This window comes from Erinaceus europaeus, chromosome 17, assembly GCF_950295315.1.
Source record: "Erinaceus europaeus chromosome 17, mEriEur2.1, whole genome shotgun sequence".
In the NCBI taxonomy this organism is placed as follows: Eukaryota; Metazoa; Chordata; class Mammalia; order Eulipotyphla; family Erinaceidae; genus Erinaceus; species Erinaceus europaeus.
The window spans coordinates 71,429,830-71,449,949 of NC_080178.1; the positions used below are offsets into that span (position 1 = coordinate 71,429,830).

At 45.5% G+C, this 20,120-nt stretch overlaps 1 protein-coding gene across 3 annotated transcripts in view; it reads right to left on the reverse strand.

Moving 5' to 3' along the window:
• The window catches only part of NELL1 (neural EGFL like 1), a 572,342-nt gene that overhangs the window by 190,904 nt on the left and 361,318 nt on the right, over positions 1–20,120 (reverse strand). For 2 of the 3 annotated variants that reach the window (XM_060177021.1, XM_060177019.1), the window contains exon 14: positions 12,134–12,256. The exons of the other annotated variant lie outside the window; for it this stretch is intronic. In XM_060177021.1, coding sequence (XP_060033004.1) covers positions 12,134–12,256 — 123 coding nt within the window. The remainder of the gene's footprint in view (positions 1–12,133; positions 12,257–20,120) is intronic. 3 annotated transcript variants of the gene reach the window in all.

Sequence of the window (20,120 nt, forward strand, 5' to 3'; positions counted from 1 at the left end):
GTGAATCCTTTTACGCACCACAGCAGCCACCCCCAACCCCCCTTTAAAGTTAAGTTTCAACACTCTATAGCGTGAACAGCTGGGAAAACGCTCCTTGTGTGGCCGGCAAGGTAGTGAGTATGTGTGACACTGCAAGACCTCATACTGTCCACAAGACCCAGCTGACACCTTGTGCTCAGACACCCCTTGTTTTAGACTTTACTCAACAGGAAACAGATTTTGCAGGAGAAAACTCTCTCATCATTCTGAAGTCACGGTCAGTTCTACCCCCCATGAAAGAACTGCACGACGAGTCTGAATTCCGTTAAAAAAATACAAAAACCATATTATATGACCATGTTAAAAACAGAACCCATGCAGGGACTCAAAGGTCACACTGGAACCTGCACTAAATAGGAACCAATCTGACGCTGGGTCAGATCTATGGGGTAAACAGTGAATGGTGTTTATATACTTTCCCCGTGTTTGGGAGCAACTCTCTACCCTCATCCAGCTTTCTAGTCCTATTATCAACTCTGACACCATCTTCCCAAACAATACCTTTAGTCCACCTGCAAGTCAGGCAAACATTTCTAGAGTCAAGGGCCCCTTGGAACACAGCTAAGATAGTCCTAGCTTCTACCTACAAGAAGACTCCTAGTTTCATCTGCTCTGTTCCTACCTTTGGGTTCGTGTTTATTAAACAATTCGTCCCACCTTATATCTTACTGCCTTTAGCCAGCAAGTTGCAGATACTACCATGATGCCATCCTGAATTCCCTGAGCAGGCGACCTCACCAATGTGTCATGGAATCTCACACGTAGGGTCTTTACTGAACTCCAGTGGCCATGACCACCACTGCCGTCTTCTCCATGGTCGGGGGAATGTGCCAGCCTCTCTCTCTCTGGGCTCTGACTTTCTCTGCAGCCCTCTCAGGGGAAGAGCAACAGGGCAGTGACTGGCCCTCTGCCTTGCCTGCTCACCCCCTTCAACACACTGCTACCAGGGAACCAAGGCATCTGGAGTGTTAAGTTGACCTCCCCAGGTCTCTGACCCCACCTGCAAGCCCATGAAGTACTGACTCAGGCAGGTTACAGGACAGAGGACAGTGGCCACACGCCTTCCCCAGAGCACCTGCCTGACTGCAGTCCTCAGGCTGATCTCTGCAAAGGGACTCTGCCTTCCATAAGGCAAATTCCGAGTGACAGTCTTTTAACTCAGTGGCAGGAAGGTGGCCAAAGCCCGCGTTGGTAACTATGATAGTGGAGAGGGCCTTCCTAGCTGTCTATCGCCAGAGACCTTTGGGGAAGGGGAAGCATGGGCAGGGCAGGTCAGAAGATTATCTACAGCCAGTGTCTGTATTCTAAAGGGACCAAGAGACTCAGTTGCAGCGAGCTATCTGGGGCAGTCTGAGGCCACAGGATGGTCCTGCCCAGAGAGAGCTGCTTTTGTCAAAGCTACCAGATAGCCACCCCATCAACCCAGCTCTGTAGCCCCACTCACTCCATCCCTTACCATAGCAGAGGCTCACAAACAGAGAGGCAGGCGCTTCACCATCAGAGCAACAGCTCAAATAGTTCCCTTTCTCCACCATCACTGGTCACTTCCATCAGGAAGGTCCTCATAAAGTCATCATAAACCTTCTTGTGGTCTCTCTAGGACCTTGTAGAGCACTGCAGAGCAGCAATGGTAGGGATTCTCCACTCTCCGAAGGGAGGCTGGGTCAGCCTACTCTGCCACTCAAGGAAGACAGGTCCTGAAATGAGTGCAGCCTAGAATGTTCCCAGCTGTGACCATGGGATGTGAGCTCAGACTGACAAGGGACTCAGAGCTTACACAGGCTCCAGTGCTAAATATGAATAGACATGGGCCCCAGGTCAGATCGATAGGGTAAACAGTCAACAGTATTTATACTTTCCTCATGTTTGGGAGTTACTCTCTGCCCTAATCCAGTTGTAGGGTCCTACTGTCAACTCTGACACCATCTCTCCAGATAATACTTAGTCCACCTGCGTGTCAGCTATTAGGTTCAGGCAAAAATTACTAAAGTTATGGGCCCCTTGGAACATACCTAAAATAGACTTCCTAGCTTCCTCCCTCCTGAAGATACTTAATTTCTAATATTGGGTTCCTGTTTATTAAACAGTTTTCCTGCTTTATATCTTACCACCTTTTAGCCACCAAGTTGCAGATGCTACCGTGACACCATTCTGACCTCCTTGGGCAAAGAACCTCACCAATGTGTCCTGGAACCCCACCTCTCCAGAGCCCTGTCCCACTAGGGAAAAATAGAAACAGGCTGGGGGGTATGGATCTACCTGCCAATGCCCATTCCAGCAGGGAAGAAATTATAGAAGCCAGAACTCCCACCTTCTACACCCCATAAAGAATTTTGGTCCATACTCCCTGAGGGATAAAGAATAGGGAAGCTTCCAATGGAGGGAATGGGACACGGGACTCTGGTGGTGGGAACTGTATGGAATTGCACCTGTTAACTTACAATATTATAAATTGTTATTAAATCACCAATAAAAATTAGAGAAGTATCTTTGCTGATTAAAATTCAGGCTGTGTTGTGTACTTTCAGCATCAGTTGTCATTAATATTTCAGTCTATATCACACATTCTCTGGCCTTCTCTGTCTTCTTGATCTCATTCATCAAGAATCTCATCAAACGGAAATTTCCAGGAAGCATCTCTCATGCATATGCATCTCATTACAAATATTCTGTTAATGAAGAACTCTAGAGGGCTCCACGGTTCTAAAGTGACATAAACTATAAATTCACCCAGCTCCAGTAACTTCTACAATAAGCTGAATCTTATTATCCTTTGATTTTCTTTGAAAGTCTACCATCCATTAGCAACGCCGACACAACTTCAAAATCAATTTGCACCTCTCCAGAGCCCTGCCCCACTAGGGAAAGATAGAAACAGGCTGGGGGGATGGATCCACTTGCCAACACCCATGTCCAGTGGAGAAGCAATTACGAAGCCACAACTCCCACCTTCTGCACCCCATAAAGATCTTTGGTCCATACTTCCAGAGAGATAAAGAAAAAAGAAAAGAAAAAGCTTTCAATGAAGGGGAACAGAACTCTGGTGGTGGAAACGCTGTGGAATTATGCCTCTCTTATCCTACGGTCTTGTCAACCATCATTAAATCAGTTTAAAAAATCACTTTGCACAAAGACCTTTGGGGAAGCTATTTTCTCAGGCTGAGGGTAAGACTTGAGAGTCCCAGTTAAGCTTGGTATAGGTAGACATCTGCTTTTTTGTAAAATCTTCTAGGTAAGACTAGTGAATTTTCTTTTATTTTTAATTTTTAATTTTACGAAAGCACTGCTCAGCTCTGGCTTTTGGTGGTGCGGGGAATTGAACCTGGGACTTTGGTGCCTCAGGCATGAGAGTCTCTTTGCATAACCATTATGCTATCTACACCCATCCTGTGAATTTTCTATATAAAGAAATTTTCAAGGGTCTGGGAGGTGGCACAACTGGTTACAATGCACGTTATAATGTGCAAGGTCCTAGGTTCAAGCCCCTGGTCCACTCCTGCAGGGGTGAAAGCTTCACTGAATGGTGAAGCAGGGCTGCCAAGTGTGACTCTGTCTCTCTCCTTCTCTACCTACTTCTTCCTCTCAATTTCTGGCTATCTTTATCAAATTAATTAATTAAAAGAAATGTTAAGGTTTACCTATCAAGACTTCTGCATGAGCCCCTTGGAACATAGCTAAAATAGACTTTCTAATTTCTACCCACAGGAAGATGACTGATTTCATCTGCTTTATTATCACCTTTGGGTTCCTGTTTATGAAACAATTTATCCTGTCTTATGTATTTCTGCCTCTTAGCCACCAAATTGCAAACAGTACTAGGATTCCAGAGAATTCTTCTGGTAGGAACTGTGTGGAATTTCACCTCTGTTATTTTACGACCTTGTTAATAATTATTAAATCACTAATAAAAAATGAATCGTGAACATTATAACATGCCAATCCTATGTGGAATATTAGCTAAACAAAGCCAGGTAGTCATGGTCTCCAGTAAATAGTAAATAGACAACAGCATCATTACAAGGTAGAGATTGTGGGGCTGGGTGGTGGTACACTGGTTAAATGTACATAGTACTAAGCACAAGGACCCCGGTTTGAGCCCCTGGCTTCCCACCTGCAGGGAGAAGCAGTGTCTGTCTTCTCTCTCCCTCTCTATCTCCCCCTCCTCTCTTAATTTCTCTCTGTCCTGTCTAATAAAATGGAAAAAGTGGCCGCCAAGTAGTGGATTCGTAGTGCCAACACCAAGCTTCAGTGATAACCCTGACGGAAAAATAGGTGTTGCAGTAGCATTCTGAAGACTGTCTTTGCAGCACAGAAAAGAGAGCTCACGGGGGCCCTGCGGTGGTGGTCGGGTTAAGTTCTCCCACTACCACGCACAAGGACCCAGGTTTAAGCCTTGCTCCCACATGCAGAAGGGCTGCTTCACAAGCTGAGATGAAGCAGATCTATAACTATCCCCCCTTCCTTGATCTCCCCTTCTGCCTCTCAATTTCTCTTGGTTCTATCTAATAAAAATGGGGGGTGGCCATCAGGAGCAGTGGTCTCATAGTACCAGCACCAAGCCCCAGCAATAACCCTGGTGGTAAGAAAGAAAGGGAGGAAGGTAGAAAGGTCTGTAGGCAGAAAGGAAAAAGAGGAGGAAGAGAGGGAGGGAAGGGGGGAGGAAGTGAAGGAGGAAGGCAGGGAGAGAGGGAAAGACAGACAATGAGGACTCAGCCAGCGTGAGGCAATAGGAAGGAGTACACGTTGAGGATGGTGGCCTGGGTCCCTCTGAGGTAGGGAGGGAGGGTGATAGTTTGGTGGAGGGTGAATTGTACCAACACTTATCTTAGGGAAATGGAACCCCATGACAACAAACATACAAACATACATATAATATTTCTTCAATAAAGTGAAGCTAAATTGAAAAGACAAAGACCCAGCTGACAGTCTATCTGGACCACTTGTGCGTGGCTGCAGAAGCCTGTCTAATCGGGAGTTGCATCAGTACTGATACTATGGACAGATGCATGGTTTAGGTTCTCAGGTGTAAGTTTTAGCAGGATTCATTCTGACATTTTTGTTCTTTGCTTGTGCGAGGTCTGGTTCTGAATTTAAATAGGGGAATACAAAGATGTCATTTTTATGATCTCTTCAAATCTCAGCACTTCACAGAATAAGTTCCTATATTGATCTACAAGAGATTGATTATCTCCTATAACCAATTCAGACCAAGTTTCTGAGCCCACAAAGCAGGAGATCTGAACCTCAAACACATGGGAAAAAGCTGAAAGCCAGATTGTCAGAGGTGAGAAAAAATAAAGTGAGTCTACAAAAAGTGGAAGGGGGCCAGACAGCGGCAAATTGGGTTAAGCGCCCAAAGCGCAGGGACTGGCACAAGGATCCTGGTTCGAGCCCCCGGCTTCCCACCTGCAGGGGGTCGCCTTACAAGCAGTGAAGCAGGTCTGCAGGTGTCTCTCTTTCTCTCCCCTTCTGTCTCCCCCTCCTCTCTCCATTTCTCTGTCTTGACCAATAAAATGGGAAAAAAAAAATGGCCTTCAGGAGTAGTGGATTCCTGTAGCTCCAGACAGACTATGTGACCCACATAGTCAACGACTGCCACCTCTCCAGATTCAAAGGAGGTCTCGAAACTTTCCGTCAGGCTCAACCTGATGCTGTTGACTGGCTACGGAAGAAGGGCAAACGCTAGAAGAAGAAGCAGTGCAGGCACCAAGCCCCAACAATAACCCTGGAGGCGAAAAAACAAGAGAAAAAGTGGGGAGGAGGCAGATGGAGTAAAGAAGCACTACAGCTTGCCAGGCTCTGGAACAGTCTGTGCCCAGGTCCTAGGTAGCTGCTGATCCTTAAGCTCTGACACAGCTGGCAAGCTCACTAGTATCCGTGGACACATTCGACCTGGAACGCATGCAACCCAACCTGCCCCTGAGGGTCATTCACTAGAAGGCACCCACAATTCAGGGGTACTGTTCTTTGGGGAAAGTTACAATCTGGAAGTTCTTAGCAGCATCTGATTTGTCTTCTGTGGGGTCCAGTAAGTTAACAAGTGTGCATGCTGGGAGCTCTGAGCCTTAATGGACATCCATTCACACCGCCCTCTAGCAGCCCTACAGAAGGGGCTCTTCGGGGCAGGTGGTAGTGCGACGGGTTAAGTGCGTATGCACAAAGCACAAGGACCGGCAGGCATAAAGATCCCGGTTCGAGGTCCCCAGCTCCCCACCTACAGGGGGGTCACTTCACAGGCAGTGAAGCAGGTCTGCAGGTGACTATATTTCTCTTCCCATCTCTGTCTTCCCCTCCTCTGTCTTCCCCTCCTCTCTCCATTTCTCTCTGTCCTATCCAACAATAACGACAGCAATAATAACGACAATGATAAACAACAAGGGCAACAAAAGTGAAAAAAAATGGCCTCCAGGAGCGGCGGATTCGTAGTGCAGGCACCGAGCCCAGCAGTAACCCTGGAGGCGGACAAAAAGAAAAGAAAAAAGAAGGGTTCTTCATTCTCCACTTCTTCATGTCTTCACGCCGCCCGGGTCCCTCACAACCTCTAATTCTTGTTTGTTTTTTGCCTCCAGGGTTATCGATGGGGATCGGTGCCAACACTAGGAATCCACTGCTCCCGGAGGCCATTTCCCTCAATTTATTGGATAGCAAAGAGAGAAACTGAGAAATGAAGGGGGAAAATAGAGAGGGAGAGAGACAGAGAGACAGACACCTGCAGATCTGCTTCACGATTGTGAAGCTTCCCTCCTGCAGGTGGGGAGCCAGGGGCTTATTCTACTAGGTTAGAAATATTGGCTCCAGGGCCAGGTGGTGGCACACTTGGTTGAGTGTATATGTTACAGCGCACAGGGACCCAGGTTCAAGCCCCTGGTCCCCACCTGCTGGAGGAAAGCTTCACAAGTGGTGAAGTAGGGCTGCAGGTGTCTCTCTGTCTCTCACCCTATCTCCCCATTCCCTCTTGATTTCTGACTGTCTCTATCCAATAAATAAATGAAGATAATAATAAAAGTTTTTAAAGAAGTATTGGCTCAATTCTTTTCTCCCATGCTACCTGTTGACATGGTCAGAAGACCCGTCTTGGTTATCTTTGACTCTTTCAGAGCCCTGGAGTGTGCTTCAGACACAGAAGTCACACCCTCTGTATGTCTGTGAAATCGATGTCAACATTAGCAGTCCCCAAGACGAGGATGTTTCTGAGACTGTCACTTCTTACACCACTCTGTCGACAGAAGGAAAGGCTGAGTCTAGGAGCTACTAACAGCAGCTGCCTAGGTAAAGTCCACCTCCACTCCCAGGGGAAGGCAGGGAGGACAAGGCAGATAAGCACCTTGGGATTTACAGTTACCAGTATTTATATACTTCCCTGATATTTGGGAGCTACTCTCTGCACTGATCCAGCTTTCGAGTCCTACCCCCAACTCTGACAGCATCTCCTCAGACAACACTTCTGCCCCACATGCATGTTAGCTCCCAGGCTCAGGCAAAAATTACTAAAGTCATGGGCCTCTTGGAGTAAACCTGAAACAGACTCCTAGCTTCTTCGCACACAAAGACCCTTACTTTCATTTGCTCTATTCTTACCTTTCTTTAGGTTCCTGATTATTAAACCATTCGTCTTGTTTTAGATCTCACCACCTTTCAGCCACCAAGTTGCAGATGCTACCATGACATCAACCTGACTTCCCTGGGCAGATGACCTCACCCAATATGTCCTGGAACCCTATCTCTCCAGAGCCCTGCCCCACAGTGAACAGACAGAAACAGGCTGGGAGTATGGATCCATCTGTCAACACCCATGTTCATCAGAGAGGCAGTTACAGAAGCCAGAACTCTCACCTTCTGCACCCCATAAAGATCTTTGGCCCATACTGCCAGAGGGATAAAGAATAGGGGAACTTCCAGTGGAGGGGAGGGGCTATGGAACTCTGGTGGTGGGAATTGTATGGAATTGTACCCCTCTTATCCTACAATCTTGTTAGTCATTATCAAGTCACGAATAAAAAACAATGATTTTAGAAAAAAATAAAATGTCTCTTTGAAACAAACATAAACACCCTTCCTTAAAGCAAACCCTCCTCATAGGTTCTGTGAATCAGATCTGAAACAATGTGCACGTGCCTCCTCCACTCAGCCCCCAATGGCATTCCAGGTGTGTAGAAACAGAGGCTGGGGGAGCCAGGAGGTAGCACATCTGGGTAAAGGCACACACTACTGTGTGCAAGAACCCAGGTTCAAGCCCCTGGTCCCCACCTGCAGGAGGAAAGCTTCACAAGTGGTGAAACAGGGTTGCAGGTGTCTCTCGGTCTCTCTCCCACTCTTTCTCCCCATCCCCTCTCAATTTCTGTCTCTATCCAATAATAAATAAATACATACATAAAAAGAAACAGGCTGTGTGCTGTATATTGGTAGTTTTAAAAGTCCTTATAGTCTGTTTATCAAACATGTAAACTGAGTTTTTAATAATGCATAAATTAATATTCAACTATGGATATATATATGAAATTTTTGTTCTTGTCAAGGATTCACTGCTCTGTGATGATTTGTTTTCAGAATAAAAGAGAAATAGGGTGGGGAGGGGTGGAGGGAGAGCCAGAGCACTGAAGCTTCCTCCAGTGTGATGAGAGCCAGGCTCAGACTCGGGTCAGCAGCAGGGCAAATTAGATGCATGATTCAGGTGGCCTGTTTTGCTGGCCCTCGATTTAGACTATTAAAGACAGAGTTTGGGGAAGAGAGAGTTAACCATCAGACAGTTCAGAAGTAGAGGAAGAAAGAGGAAGAACAGACAAGAAGAAGATAAGGAGGTAAGAGACTGACAGACAGCTCAGTGGTTAGGACACATGACCCAGGCAGTTGATCTGGAGCCTTGGGTGGGGACGGGTTGCTATGGAAACAGGATGCTTCAGCACTGTGACATCTCTCCCCACACTTCTCCCTCTTTTCACCCTGTGTGTGCCTCTCTCTCTCGTTCATTTCCAAGGTTATTTCTGGGACTCAGTGCCGGCTCTATGAATCCACTGCTCCTGAAAGCCATGGTTTCCAATTATTTTTGGCCAGAACAAAGAGAAATTGAGAGAAAAGAAGGAGAGAGAAAGGGAGAGAGACAGAAAGACACCTGCAGACCTGCTTCACTGCTTGTAAAGCTTCCCCCCTGCAGGAGGGGAGCCGGGGGCTCAAACTGGGATCCCAGTGTGGTTCTTTGTGCTTCGTCATATCTGTGGAGTCAAAGGAAGCCTCCTGCACTGCTGGTGGGAATGTCAATAGGTCCAACCTCTGTGGAGAGCAGTCTGGAGAACTCTCAGAAGGCTAGAAACGGACCTACCCTATGACCCTGCAATTCCCCTCCTGGGGATATATCCTAAGGAACCCAACACACCCATCCAAAAAGATCTGTGTACACATATGTTCTTAGAAGCACAATTGGTAATAGCCAAAACCTGGAAGCAACCCATGTGTCCAACCACAGATGAGTGGCTGAGCAAACTGAGGTATATATACACAATGGAATAATACTCAGCTATAAAAAATGGTGACTTCACCGTTTTCAGCCGATCTCGGATGGACCTTGAAAAATTCATGTTGAGTGAAATAAGTCAGAAACAGAAGGATGAATATGGGATGATCTCACTCTCAGGCAGAAATTGAAAAACAAGATCAGAAAAGAAAGCACATGTTAGAACCTGAACTGGAAGTGGCATATTGCACCAAAGTAAAAAACTCTGGGGTGGGGGTGGGGGGGGGATACAGGTCCTTCAGAGGACCTAGTGGGGGTTGTATTATTATATGAAAACTGAGAAATGTTATACATGTACAAACTATTGTAATTAATGTCAAATGTAAAAACATTGATTCCCCAATAAAGAAATTAAACAAAGAATAAAAAAATCAAATCTTGGGGCTGGGTGGTGACGCACCTGTTTGAACACACGTTTCACTGCCCGGTCTCCACTCTGCTTTGTGAGTGAAGCAGGGCTGCAGGTGTCCCTCTGTTTCTCCCCCTCTGTATCTCCACCTGCTCTCTCAATTTCTGGCTGTCTCTATCCAATAAATAAACAAACATAATAAAAAAATGTGTTTGCCTCCAGGGCTATTGCTGGGGCGTGGTGTCTGCACTATGAATCCACTGCTCCTGGAGACTATTTTTCCTCCCTTTTGTTGCCCCTGTTACTTTTCGTCATTGTTATTATCATTGTTATTGATGTCATTGTTGTTGGATAGGACAGAGAGAAATCGAGAGAGAATGGGAAGACCGAGAGGAGGAGAGAAAGACACCTACAGACCTGCTTCATCGCCTGTGAAGTGACCACCCCACTGCAGGTGGGGTCACGGGGGGCTTGAACTAGGATCCTTACACTAGTCCTTGCCATGGCGCTTAAGCCGTCGGGCCCCCAATAACATTTTTTTAAATCAAGTCTCCAGCCTCCTCCTTGGATCTACAACATCTGCGTGTAGATAGCAGTGATAAGCTTGATACTCTGTGGAAATATACTCATGTTTGGTGTGTTTTGCTTTGGAAATACCTTCAGTCTCTATTTTAAAGCTTAGCACGAACTTATCTGCCTCATGAACATGAAAATTACAAACAGAATCACTGACAATGCAGATTCCCACTGTAAGATATGCAGGACATATTGGATTCAAAAAGAAAGCGACTGGTATCATACGCGTGCTTATCTGTGTATCAGTTGTAAAGTGAGAAGTTTCTATGCTCGCAGTGTCCAGAGACTCACAGTGTGTGGAGGCAGACATTTCAACATAATAAATCCTATTGGGGGCACAGTACATATTTAACCTAATGTTATTCTTTGTTCTGAAAAAATAAAATCTAGTCCAGGAAATGATAAGTCAAATGCACAATGTGACAGTTGATAGACTGTCTTTTCTTGAATCTCAATGATTACATATAATTCTAAAAAGAATGCTTTCTTTGCTTGTCCCTGTGCATCTGGTGAGCTAGAGCCAGCCGATGGAATCCTGGAGACTCCCATATCGTCTCTCAGACCTACCTGCAATGCTGACATGTTCGGTCACATTGTCGCTAACCACAGTCTTGTCAATTTATACTCTCAGTCAGGTAGGAATCTATTTTTCTCTCCGAATTTCACCAACCAGTAATAAGAGCAATAGCTAAAAACAGTCCCAGAATCGAGTGGCTCGATACACAGCCTTGGTATTTGGAGATAATTTCTCCACCATTCAAACAAGCCCTCTCTAAAAAGGAGTGTGGGATAAAGGTGTCCTTGAGTGAGTTCCTTAATCTCTCTATTTCAGTTTTGCCACTGCTAACAGGTGAGTGACCATGACATGCAGTGCATCAGTGTGTCTTGTTTCTTTTCCTATTGTAAAAGCCTCTTCTCTTCCTTTGACTTCATGAGCTGGCAGGACTTGTTAGTGCACCGGACATACATTTGGCGACTGCTAACTGAACAAGAAGGTGAAACCAAGAGCTTTTTTTTTTTTTTTTTGCCTCCAGGGTTATTGCTGGGGCTCACTGCCTGCACCATGAATCCACTGCTCCTAAGAGGCCGTTCCCCCCTCCCTTTTGTTGCCCTTGTTGTGGTTATCATTGTTATTGTTGATGTCGTTTGTTGTTGGTTAGGAGAGAGAAATGGAGAGAGGAGGGGAAGATAGAGAGGGGGAGAGAAAGACACCTGCAGACCTGCTCCACTGCCTGTGAAGCGACTCACCTGCAGGTGGGGAACCGGGGACTCGAACCGGGATCCTTACACCGGTCCTTGTGCTTTGCGCCACATGCGCTTAACCCGCTGCGCCACCGCCCGACCCCCCCAAGAACTTATTTTCTACATTACCTACATCTGAATGAGGAGTCAGATAATACTAAAAGGAAAAAAGAAAAACACTGAAAAAGAACTTGCCATGTTCTGTCGGGCTGTGTTACCAAAGGAAAATAAAGCACAGAATGGAGTGGGAGGTAGTTGAGGTGAGCAGAACCTTCAAGCTGGGGGCGCACAACGACCCAGCAATGCCATGTTTCTCATTCAACCCACAAGACAAACTCCACACAAGCCTCTTGTCGGCTGCCCAGTGTCCCCGACAGCGGGTAAGCCAGGAACAGAGGCCTGGCCTTGCTCATTCTCACCTGTGCAGATGGTCCCATTCCCCACGTAGCCAGGATCGCAGGTGCAGCTGTGGCCCAGGACGGTGTTGGTGCAGATGGCGTTCTGGTCACAGTTGTGCTGCCCAGCACCACACTCATCATGTTCTGTTGAGGGAGAGGGAGAGAGGAGAACTTCATTTTAGTTGCAGTGACTGAGGTTGGAAAAGCTACGGGGAAGTCAGCACCTAAGAAAGAACGGCAGTGGCTACCGTGACCTGGGGCCTAGCCAGGTGCCCGGGCAATTCTATGGCTGAGGTGTGTGAGAGAACCACCTAGCAGATGAGCAGCTGAGTTTCAGAGAAGTTAAATAACTGGCGAATGTCGTACAAGACCTCTGCTTCTTCGACTCCCAACGAAGCCCCCCCCCTCCCACCAACTCCAAGGTCATCCCTGGGGCTCGGTGCCTGCAGTGTGAACCCACTGCTCCCGGTGGCTATTTTTTCCATTTTTATTGGACAGGACAGAGAGAAAACGAGAGATGAAGGGAGCTAGAGATGAGAGAGAGAGAGAGAGAGAAAGAGAGACACCTGCAGACTTGCTTCACCACTTTGAAGCTTCCCCTTGCCCCGCAGGTGGGGAGAGGGGGCTCAAACCCAGATCCTTGTTCCTACTATGTGCACTGAACCTGGTACACTACTGTGCCACTCCTCCACAGAGTTTACTATGGGGGCCACAGAAAATTACTGGTTCTCATGAGGGAAATTCTGCACCCCTTCCTCTGGAGACATGGTGCAAAGTCTGAGAATCATTTTAGCTGTTATTTGGAAGGAGGGCCAGTACCAGAAACTAGCAGGTATAAGTCAAGCTTGTTGCTAAGCATGACACAGCATACGAGAGAGCCCAGCACTACAAAAATGAAATCAGTCTAGTATGTCAACAGAATTTACCACCACCTAAACTTAAAAAGAGAAGGGTGGGCTGGGAGTCCAGCGGTAGCATAGCGGGTTAAGCACACATGGTGCAAAGGGCAAGGACCGGCATAAGGATCCCAGTTTGAGCCCCTGGATCCCCACCTGCAGGGGAGTCACTTGACAAGTGGTGAAGCAGGTCTGCAGGTGTCTTTCTCTCCTCCTCTCTGTCTTCCCCCCCTCCATTTCTTTTGTCCTATACAACAACATCAATAACAATGATAATAATAACCACAAAACTATTAAAAAAATAACAAGGGTGACAAAAAGGAAAAAAATAGCCTCCAGGAGCAGTGGAATCATGATGCAGGCACTGAGCTCCAGCAATAACCCTGGAGGCAAAAAAAAAATCATTCAAATGACTTCTCTGTAAATAAATAATATGGAAATGTTATGTTCTTTATTCCCTTCAATAGCTAATGAAACTTCTTCACAATGTTAAGATTAGAAATCACATACAGATTTTATTTTTTGTTATCTCCCAGGCCTCATCACTCTGGGTAACTTTGTCAGATAGCAGCACTGAGGCAGAGAGGAGCAGGAGGAAGACACCACAGCACGGAAGACGCAGCACTGAGGCAGAGAGGAGCACGAGGAAGACACCACAGCACGGAAGACGCAGCACTGAGGCAGAGAGGAGCACGAGGAAGACACCACAGCACGGAAGATGCAGCACTGAGGCAGAGAGGAGCATGAGGAAGACACCACAGCACGGAAGCTCCCTCCAGTGTGACAGGTGCTGAGCTACAGACACAGGGCAGAACAAGTGTGGTAGCTTCCAGGAAGCTCTTTTACCAATCAAAATTAGATATGTATTTTTAACTTTTATTTATTTATTATTGAATAGAGACAGAGAGAAATTGAGAGGGGTGAAGGGAACAGAGAGAGAGTGAAAGAGACAGAGAGATACCTGGAGTCCTGCCTCACCACTTGTGAAGTTTTCTCCCTGCAAATAGGGGCTTGAACCCGGGTTCTTGCACACTGTAGTGTGTGTGGGCTTAACCAGGTGCGCCACAGCCTGGCTCCCAAAATGAGATATTTTAAAGTCATTAAATGTTACAAAGCATTGAAATCCAGCTAGAGACACCAGATAAAAATCACCGGTGAAACAAAACCAAAAAGTATTTAGTTTATTGATTTAACAGATCAATGCACTGATGAGCTGAACTATTATCGGTGTCCATAGCATCGTGTCCCAACAATCAGAAAGGAAAAATTCGACATAGTAGAGCTGTTTAGTCACCAGCATAGAAGTAAACTAAGGTGCAAGCACACATAAGACTACTGAGTTTGGGGGCCGGCTGATAGCACAGTGGGTTAAGTGCACACGGCGCAAAGCACAAGGACCAGTGTAAGGATCCCAATTCAAGCCTCCGGCTCCCCACCTGCAGAGGGTCGCTTCACAAACTGTGAAACAGGTCTGCAGATGTCAATCTTTCTTTCCAACTCTTGGTCTTCCCCTCCTCTCTCGATTTCTCTCTGTCCTACCCAACAACGACAGCAATAACAACAACAATAATAACAGCAACAACAATAAACAATAAGGGTAACAAAAATAGCCTCCAGAAACAGTGGATTCTTAGCGCAGGCACAGAGCCCCAGCAATAACCCTGGAGAGGGAAAAAAAAAAAACAAAAAAAAACCTGGTGAGTTCACACCTAGGCTTTTCACGAGAAGAAATTTCCTTTAAACACTGCTCATTGCTGCTCCCAGCACCTCCAGGACACTCCTGAAATAGGAATGACTGCCTTGTGACTGCCTGCCCAAATTTACAGACACACCAAGCGACTAGTCTGGGTGCCTGTCACAGCTGGTGATGTTAGGAGCTCCCCCAAATCTAAGGAATGAGACTCGGATTCCAATAATTCTCGATCCCATTCCTTAAGGCCATTATTTAAATTATATTTATTTATCCTTGTGTTTCCCTTGTTGTCTTTTTATTGTTGTTGTAGTTATTACTGTTGTTGCTATTGGTGTCATCGTTGTTAGGACAGAGAGAAATGGAGAGAGGAGGGGAAGACAGAGAGGGGAAGAGAAAGATAGTCACCTGCAGACCTGCTTCACCGCCTGTGAAGTGACTCCCTTGCAGGTGGGGAGCCAGTCCTTGCGCTTTGTGCCACGTGTACTTAACCCGCTGTGCTACCGCCCAACTCCCCTTTAAGCCCATTTAAACAAATGCCAAGATCTCTACTGGGAATACAACGGCTCACAGGTGTACTCTCTGCTTTCATCAATAGGGCCAGGCAACTAATGGAAACACAAGAAAGGCAAGAGAAGAGTTATGAATGGGTGACCTTATATCTTATTATGCTAACAGGACACATTATAGAGTTTAAGGGGACTGGAAACAATTCGGCTGGAATAACAGGCATAACTCAGGAAGACAGAGTCAAATTTGCATGTGTGGTTATGCTCGCTAAGAAGAGTAAAGATTAAAAAATAAATTACAACTGAGCAAGTCATAGAAGCAGAGAATGGAAGTTCATTGGAGAGAGAAAGATGTTTTTAGAAAAAGGGTTTGCAATAGGAATCAACTGAACGGGTCTTTTACAAATTGTCAAGATCTTCTCACTCAAAATTATCTGGTGAGGAACACTTCAAGCAGGGGCCTGAGAGGTGCCCGCACATGGCTGAGTGCACAAGGACCCAGGTTCAAGCCCCTGGTCCCCACCTGCAGGGGGAAAGCTTCACAAGGGGTGGGGCAAGGCTGCAGGTGTCTCTCTGTCTCTCTCCCTCCCTACCGCCCCCATCCCACTCCACTTCTGGCTGTCTCTATCTAATAAGTAAATAAGGATGATTAAAAATTTTGTGAATGTCCATGTCCAGTGGAGAAGCAATTACGGGAGCCAGAATTCCCACCTTCTGCACCCCATAATGATCCTGGGTCCATACTCACAGCGGGATAAAGACAAGGGAAGCTTTCATTGGAGAGGATGGGATGGAGAACTCTGCTGGTGGGAACTGTGTGGAATTATATCCCTCTTATCCAACAGACTTGCCCTTCATAATTAAATCAATTTTTTAAAAAATTGAAAAAGAGCACTCCAAGGGGGCACGCAGTGGTACACCTGCTTGAGTGCTCACATCACAGTGCACAAGGCCCTGGGTTCAAGCTCCTGGTCCCCACCATGTCTCAATGTCAGTATTTTCTCTCTCCCTCTCCCTGTCCCTGTCTCTGTCTCCCTGTCTCTCTCCCTGCCTCCAGGGTTATCGCTGGGGCTTGGTGTCAGCATCACAAATCCATTGCTTTTGGTGGCCGCTTTTTCCATTTTATTGGACAGGACAGAGAGAAACTGAGAGATGAAGGGAAGAAAGAGAGAGAGAGAGACACTATGGATCTGCTTCCCAGCTTGTGGAGCTTCGCCACTGCAGGTGGGGAGCTCACTGTACTGCCTGCACGCTCACTTGGCGGACCCCTGCCCCCCTCCCTCTCTAGAGCTTAAATTCCTTGATACAAAAATCTTTTTTTTTTCTTTTTATATGCTCAGCCCCTCATAAAACTTCTGATCCTTAGTAGCTGGCCAACTACTAAGTAAATCGGGTGGGGAGGTAGATACAAATGAAATACTGAAATATCTATCACAGTGTCTTTACAGGAAGGGGAGACAGGGATATAGTTGCAGAATTGTTCTTCAAGACAGGTCATTTCTTTCATAAAGGATTGCCAAGGATCCAGCATATGAACTGAGATAAAATATTTGGAAATCATACACCTGAGTAGTGACCTGAATTTACAGTACTTAAAAAAAAACAAACTATACAGTGCAGAATGAAAAAGCAGTGCAGTCAGCAAATGTGAAAAGAACTTAGACACTTCTTCAAAGAGCATACACAAGCAGCTAGACACACACACACACACACACACACACTCAAAATTCAAAATACCAGTGATGAGGAATGAAGCAAAACCCCTTGCGCCCACTACAATGACAACATCAACAAAGACAGACAACAATCAGATACTGGGGAGAAATTGGGTTCCTTTGGAGATACTGGGGAGAAATTGGGTTCCTTTGCAGCTTGCCAGTGAGAATGTGAAATATATGTCAGCTATTTTGGAAATCGCTTCAGCAGTTTCAACAACTATTAAATGTAGGGTTACCACATGTTCCAGGAATTTCAGTTCTGTGCCTAATCTCCCCCCCCCATAGAAATGACAATATACATCTAGGCAAAAATATGCACACAAATCTTGTTGATATAAGCACCGTTCACAATCGCCAAGAGGTAGCAGCAATGCCCAAATTCATCAGCCAACACATAAAGAAAATGGCTTCCCACACAGTGAAGTATTAGTCAGCAATAAAGCAGAATGAAGCACTGCCACTCTACAGTACAGATTGACAGATGGTGGGAGTCGGGCGGTAGTGTAGTGGGTTAAGTGCACGTGGCGCAAAGCGCAAGGACCTGTGTAAAGATCCCAGTTCCAGCTCCCAGCTCCCCACCTGCAGGGGAGTCACTTCACTGGCGGTGAAACAGGTCTGCAGGTGTCTATCTTTCTCTCCCCCTCTCTGTCTTCCCCTCCTCTCTCCATTTCTCCCTGTCCTATCCAACAACATCAATAACAACAACAATAACTACAACAATAAAACAACAAGGGCAACAAAAAGGGAATAAAAAAAAATTTAAAAGACAGGTGGCCCGTGCTATAAGACATCATTTACATTGCCTGTTCAGAAGTTGCCTGTCTGTAGAGAAAGAATACAGGGTTATGTCTCAGGGAACAGTGAGGACTCCTAAGGCATGCTAATTGTTTTTTGTTTTGTTTTTATTTTGTCCCTTGAGGAGTGAGGAAAATGTTCTAAATTTCTAAATTTAAATTATACTAATTGCTGTGAAAGGATTAAAAGAGCATAAAGCCACTGAATCTATCCTTTAAAAAGGAAAGATAACTATATGAACTGTATCTTGGCCCAATTGTGATGATCTGATCTGTTAATAAGTTGGTTGATAAGTTAGCTCATGTGTATCTGTGACTGATCTGTTAATAAGTTGGTCGATAAGTTAGCTCATGTGTGTCTGTGACTAAGGCAAACAAGGTGAAAAGGCGCATCAGAAGTTGTTCTTGGATGGGATTTTTTTCCTATGAATGAGGATTAGGAAGGTCACTCTGCTGATATATTAGAGGAGTGACCTTTTTCCTTAATGAGAATACACCATTTACTTGGTAACAATCTGAGTGAAAGAAATAATTATGCAAAATACAAGTACATCATATATGAGAACTTACTGGACTCGCTTTAGTAAAATATGAATAACATAACATATGCTATGCATGTTATTACATGTCAGTTAGTCCATCTAACAGTGTTTAACACTGATGATCACTGTTCAGCTGGAAATAAATACAGTTTAGGTTCCTTGTTTGTCCAGACAGACAACTATGTCTCTGTCACTATTAGGCTCCTTCCTCCGTCACTGGGCACCCAGCCAGTCACCACAGTGGTTCTAGGAGTTTCAGATAAAAGCTGTAGGAAGACTATCTTATGCACTTCTTTATTACACAAGCTAAACAAAAGGAGGAGGAGGAGGAGGAGGAGGAGGAGAAGTTTGAAGTCTTGCAGATTCTCTGTTAGCTCAGGTGCTGAAGTCTTTGCCAAAAACAAACAAACAAAACAAAACAATACAAAACCAAACCAAACACGTAAACTAGAATTGGGACCTGAGCCTCTGGGTGTGTTCAAGTCTATCCTCCAATGCAGGGGGCAGCAAAGAGCCTCCAGGTCTCCACTGGCCCTCTACTCATGACTGTAGCTAGATGAACTTAGACTTCTTTCATCTTTCCAAATGCCATGTCCTTCAGTCTCCCCACCTTCCTCTGAGAAATCCAGTCTCTTTGAAAATGCATATCTAATCTGCTCATCGGCAAAGGCGCTTCCGACCTCCAGGGCTAGAAGCTGTCCTTGACCCAAAGGTTTAAACAGCTTCTGAGCAGAACAGATTCAAAAGGAGGGTATTCAAAAGGAGAGTTGAGAGGAATTACTGGGTCATATGGAAGGTCCATGTCTAGCCTTCTGAGAGTTTTCCAGACTGCTCTCCACAGAGGCTGGACCAATTTACATTCCCACCAGCAATGCAAAAGGGTTCCTCTGTCCTCACAGCCTCTCCAGCATTTGTTGCTGCTGTCCTTTTTGATGTATGCCATTCTCACAGGAGTCAGGTGGTATCTTAATGTTGTCTTAATTTGCATTTCTCTGACAATCAGTGACCTAGAGCAGTTTTTCATATGTTTGTTAGTCTTTTGGATCTCCTTTGATGTAAATGTTCTGTTCATATCCTCTGCCCATTTTTGGATGGGGTCATTTGCTTTTTTGGTGCTAAGTTTGCTGAGCTCTTTATATATTTTGGTGATTAGTTTCTTGTCTGACGTATGGCATGTGAAAATCTTCTCCCATTCTGTAAAGGGGTCTCTTTGTTTAATAGTTTCTTTGGATGTGCAGAAGCTTTTCAATTTGATGTAGTCCCACTGGTTTGTTTCTGCTTTAGTGTTCCTTGCAATTGGGTTTGTTTCATCAAAGACGTCCTTGAGGTGTAGGTGGGAAAGTGTTTTACCAATGTTTTCCTCTAAGTATTTGATTGTTTCTGATCTAACATCCAGGTCTTTCTCCATAACACCCAACCAAAAAGAGGTGTGTACTCCTATGTTCATAGCAGCACAATTCATAATAGCTAAAACCTGGAAGCAACCCAGGTGCCCAACAACAGATGAGTGGCTGAGAAAGCTGTGGTATATATACACAATGGAATACTATACAGCTATCAATAACAATGAACCCACCTTCTCTGACCCATCTTGGACAGAGCTAGGAGGAATTATGTTAAGTGAGCTAAGTCAGAAAGATAAAGATGAGTATGGGATGATCCCACTCATCAACAGAAGTTGAGTAAGAAGATCTGAAAGGGAAACCAAAAGCAGGACCTGACTAAATTGAAAGTTGGGCACCAAAGTAAAAACCCTGTGGTGAGGGGTAGACATCCAGCTTCCTGGGTCGGTGGGGGGTGGGTGGGACACAGTCTTTTGGTGGTGGGAATGGTGTTTATGTACACTCCTAGTAAAGTGT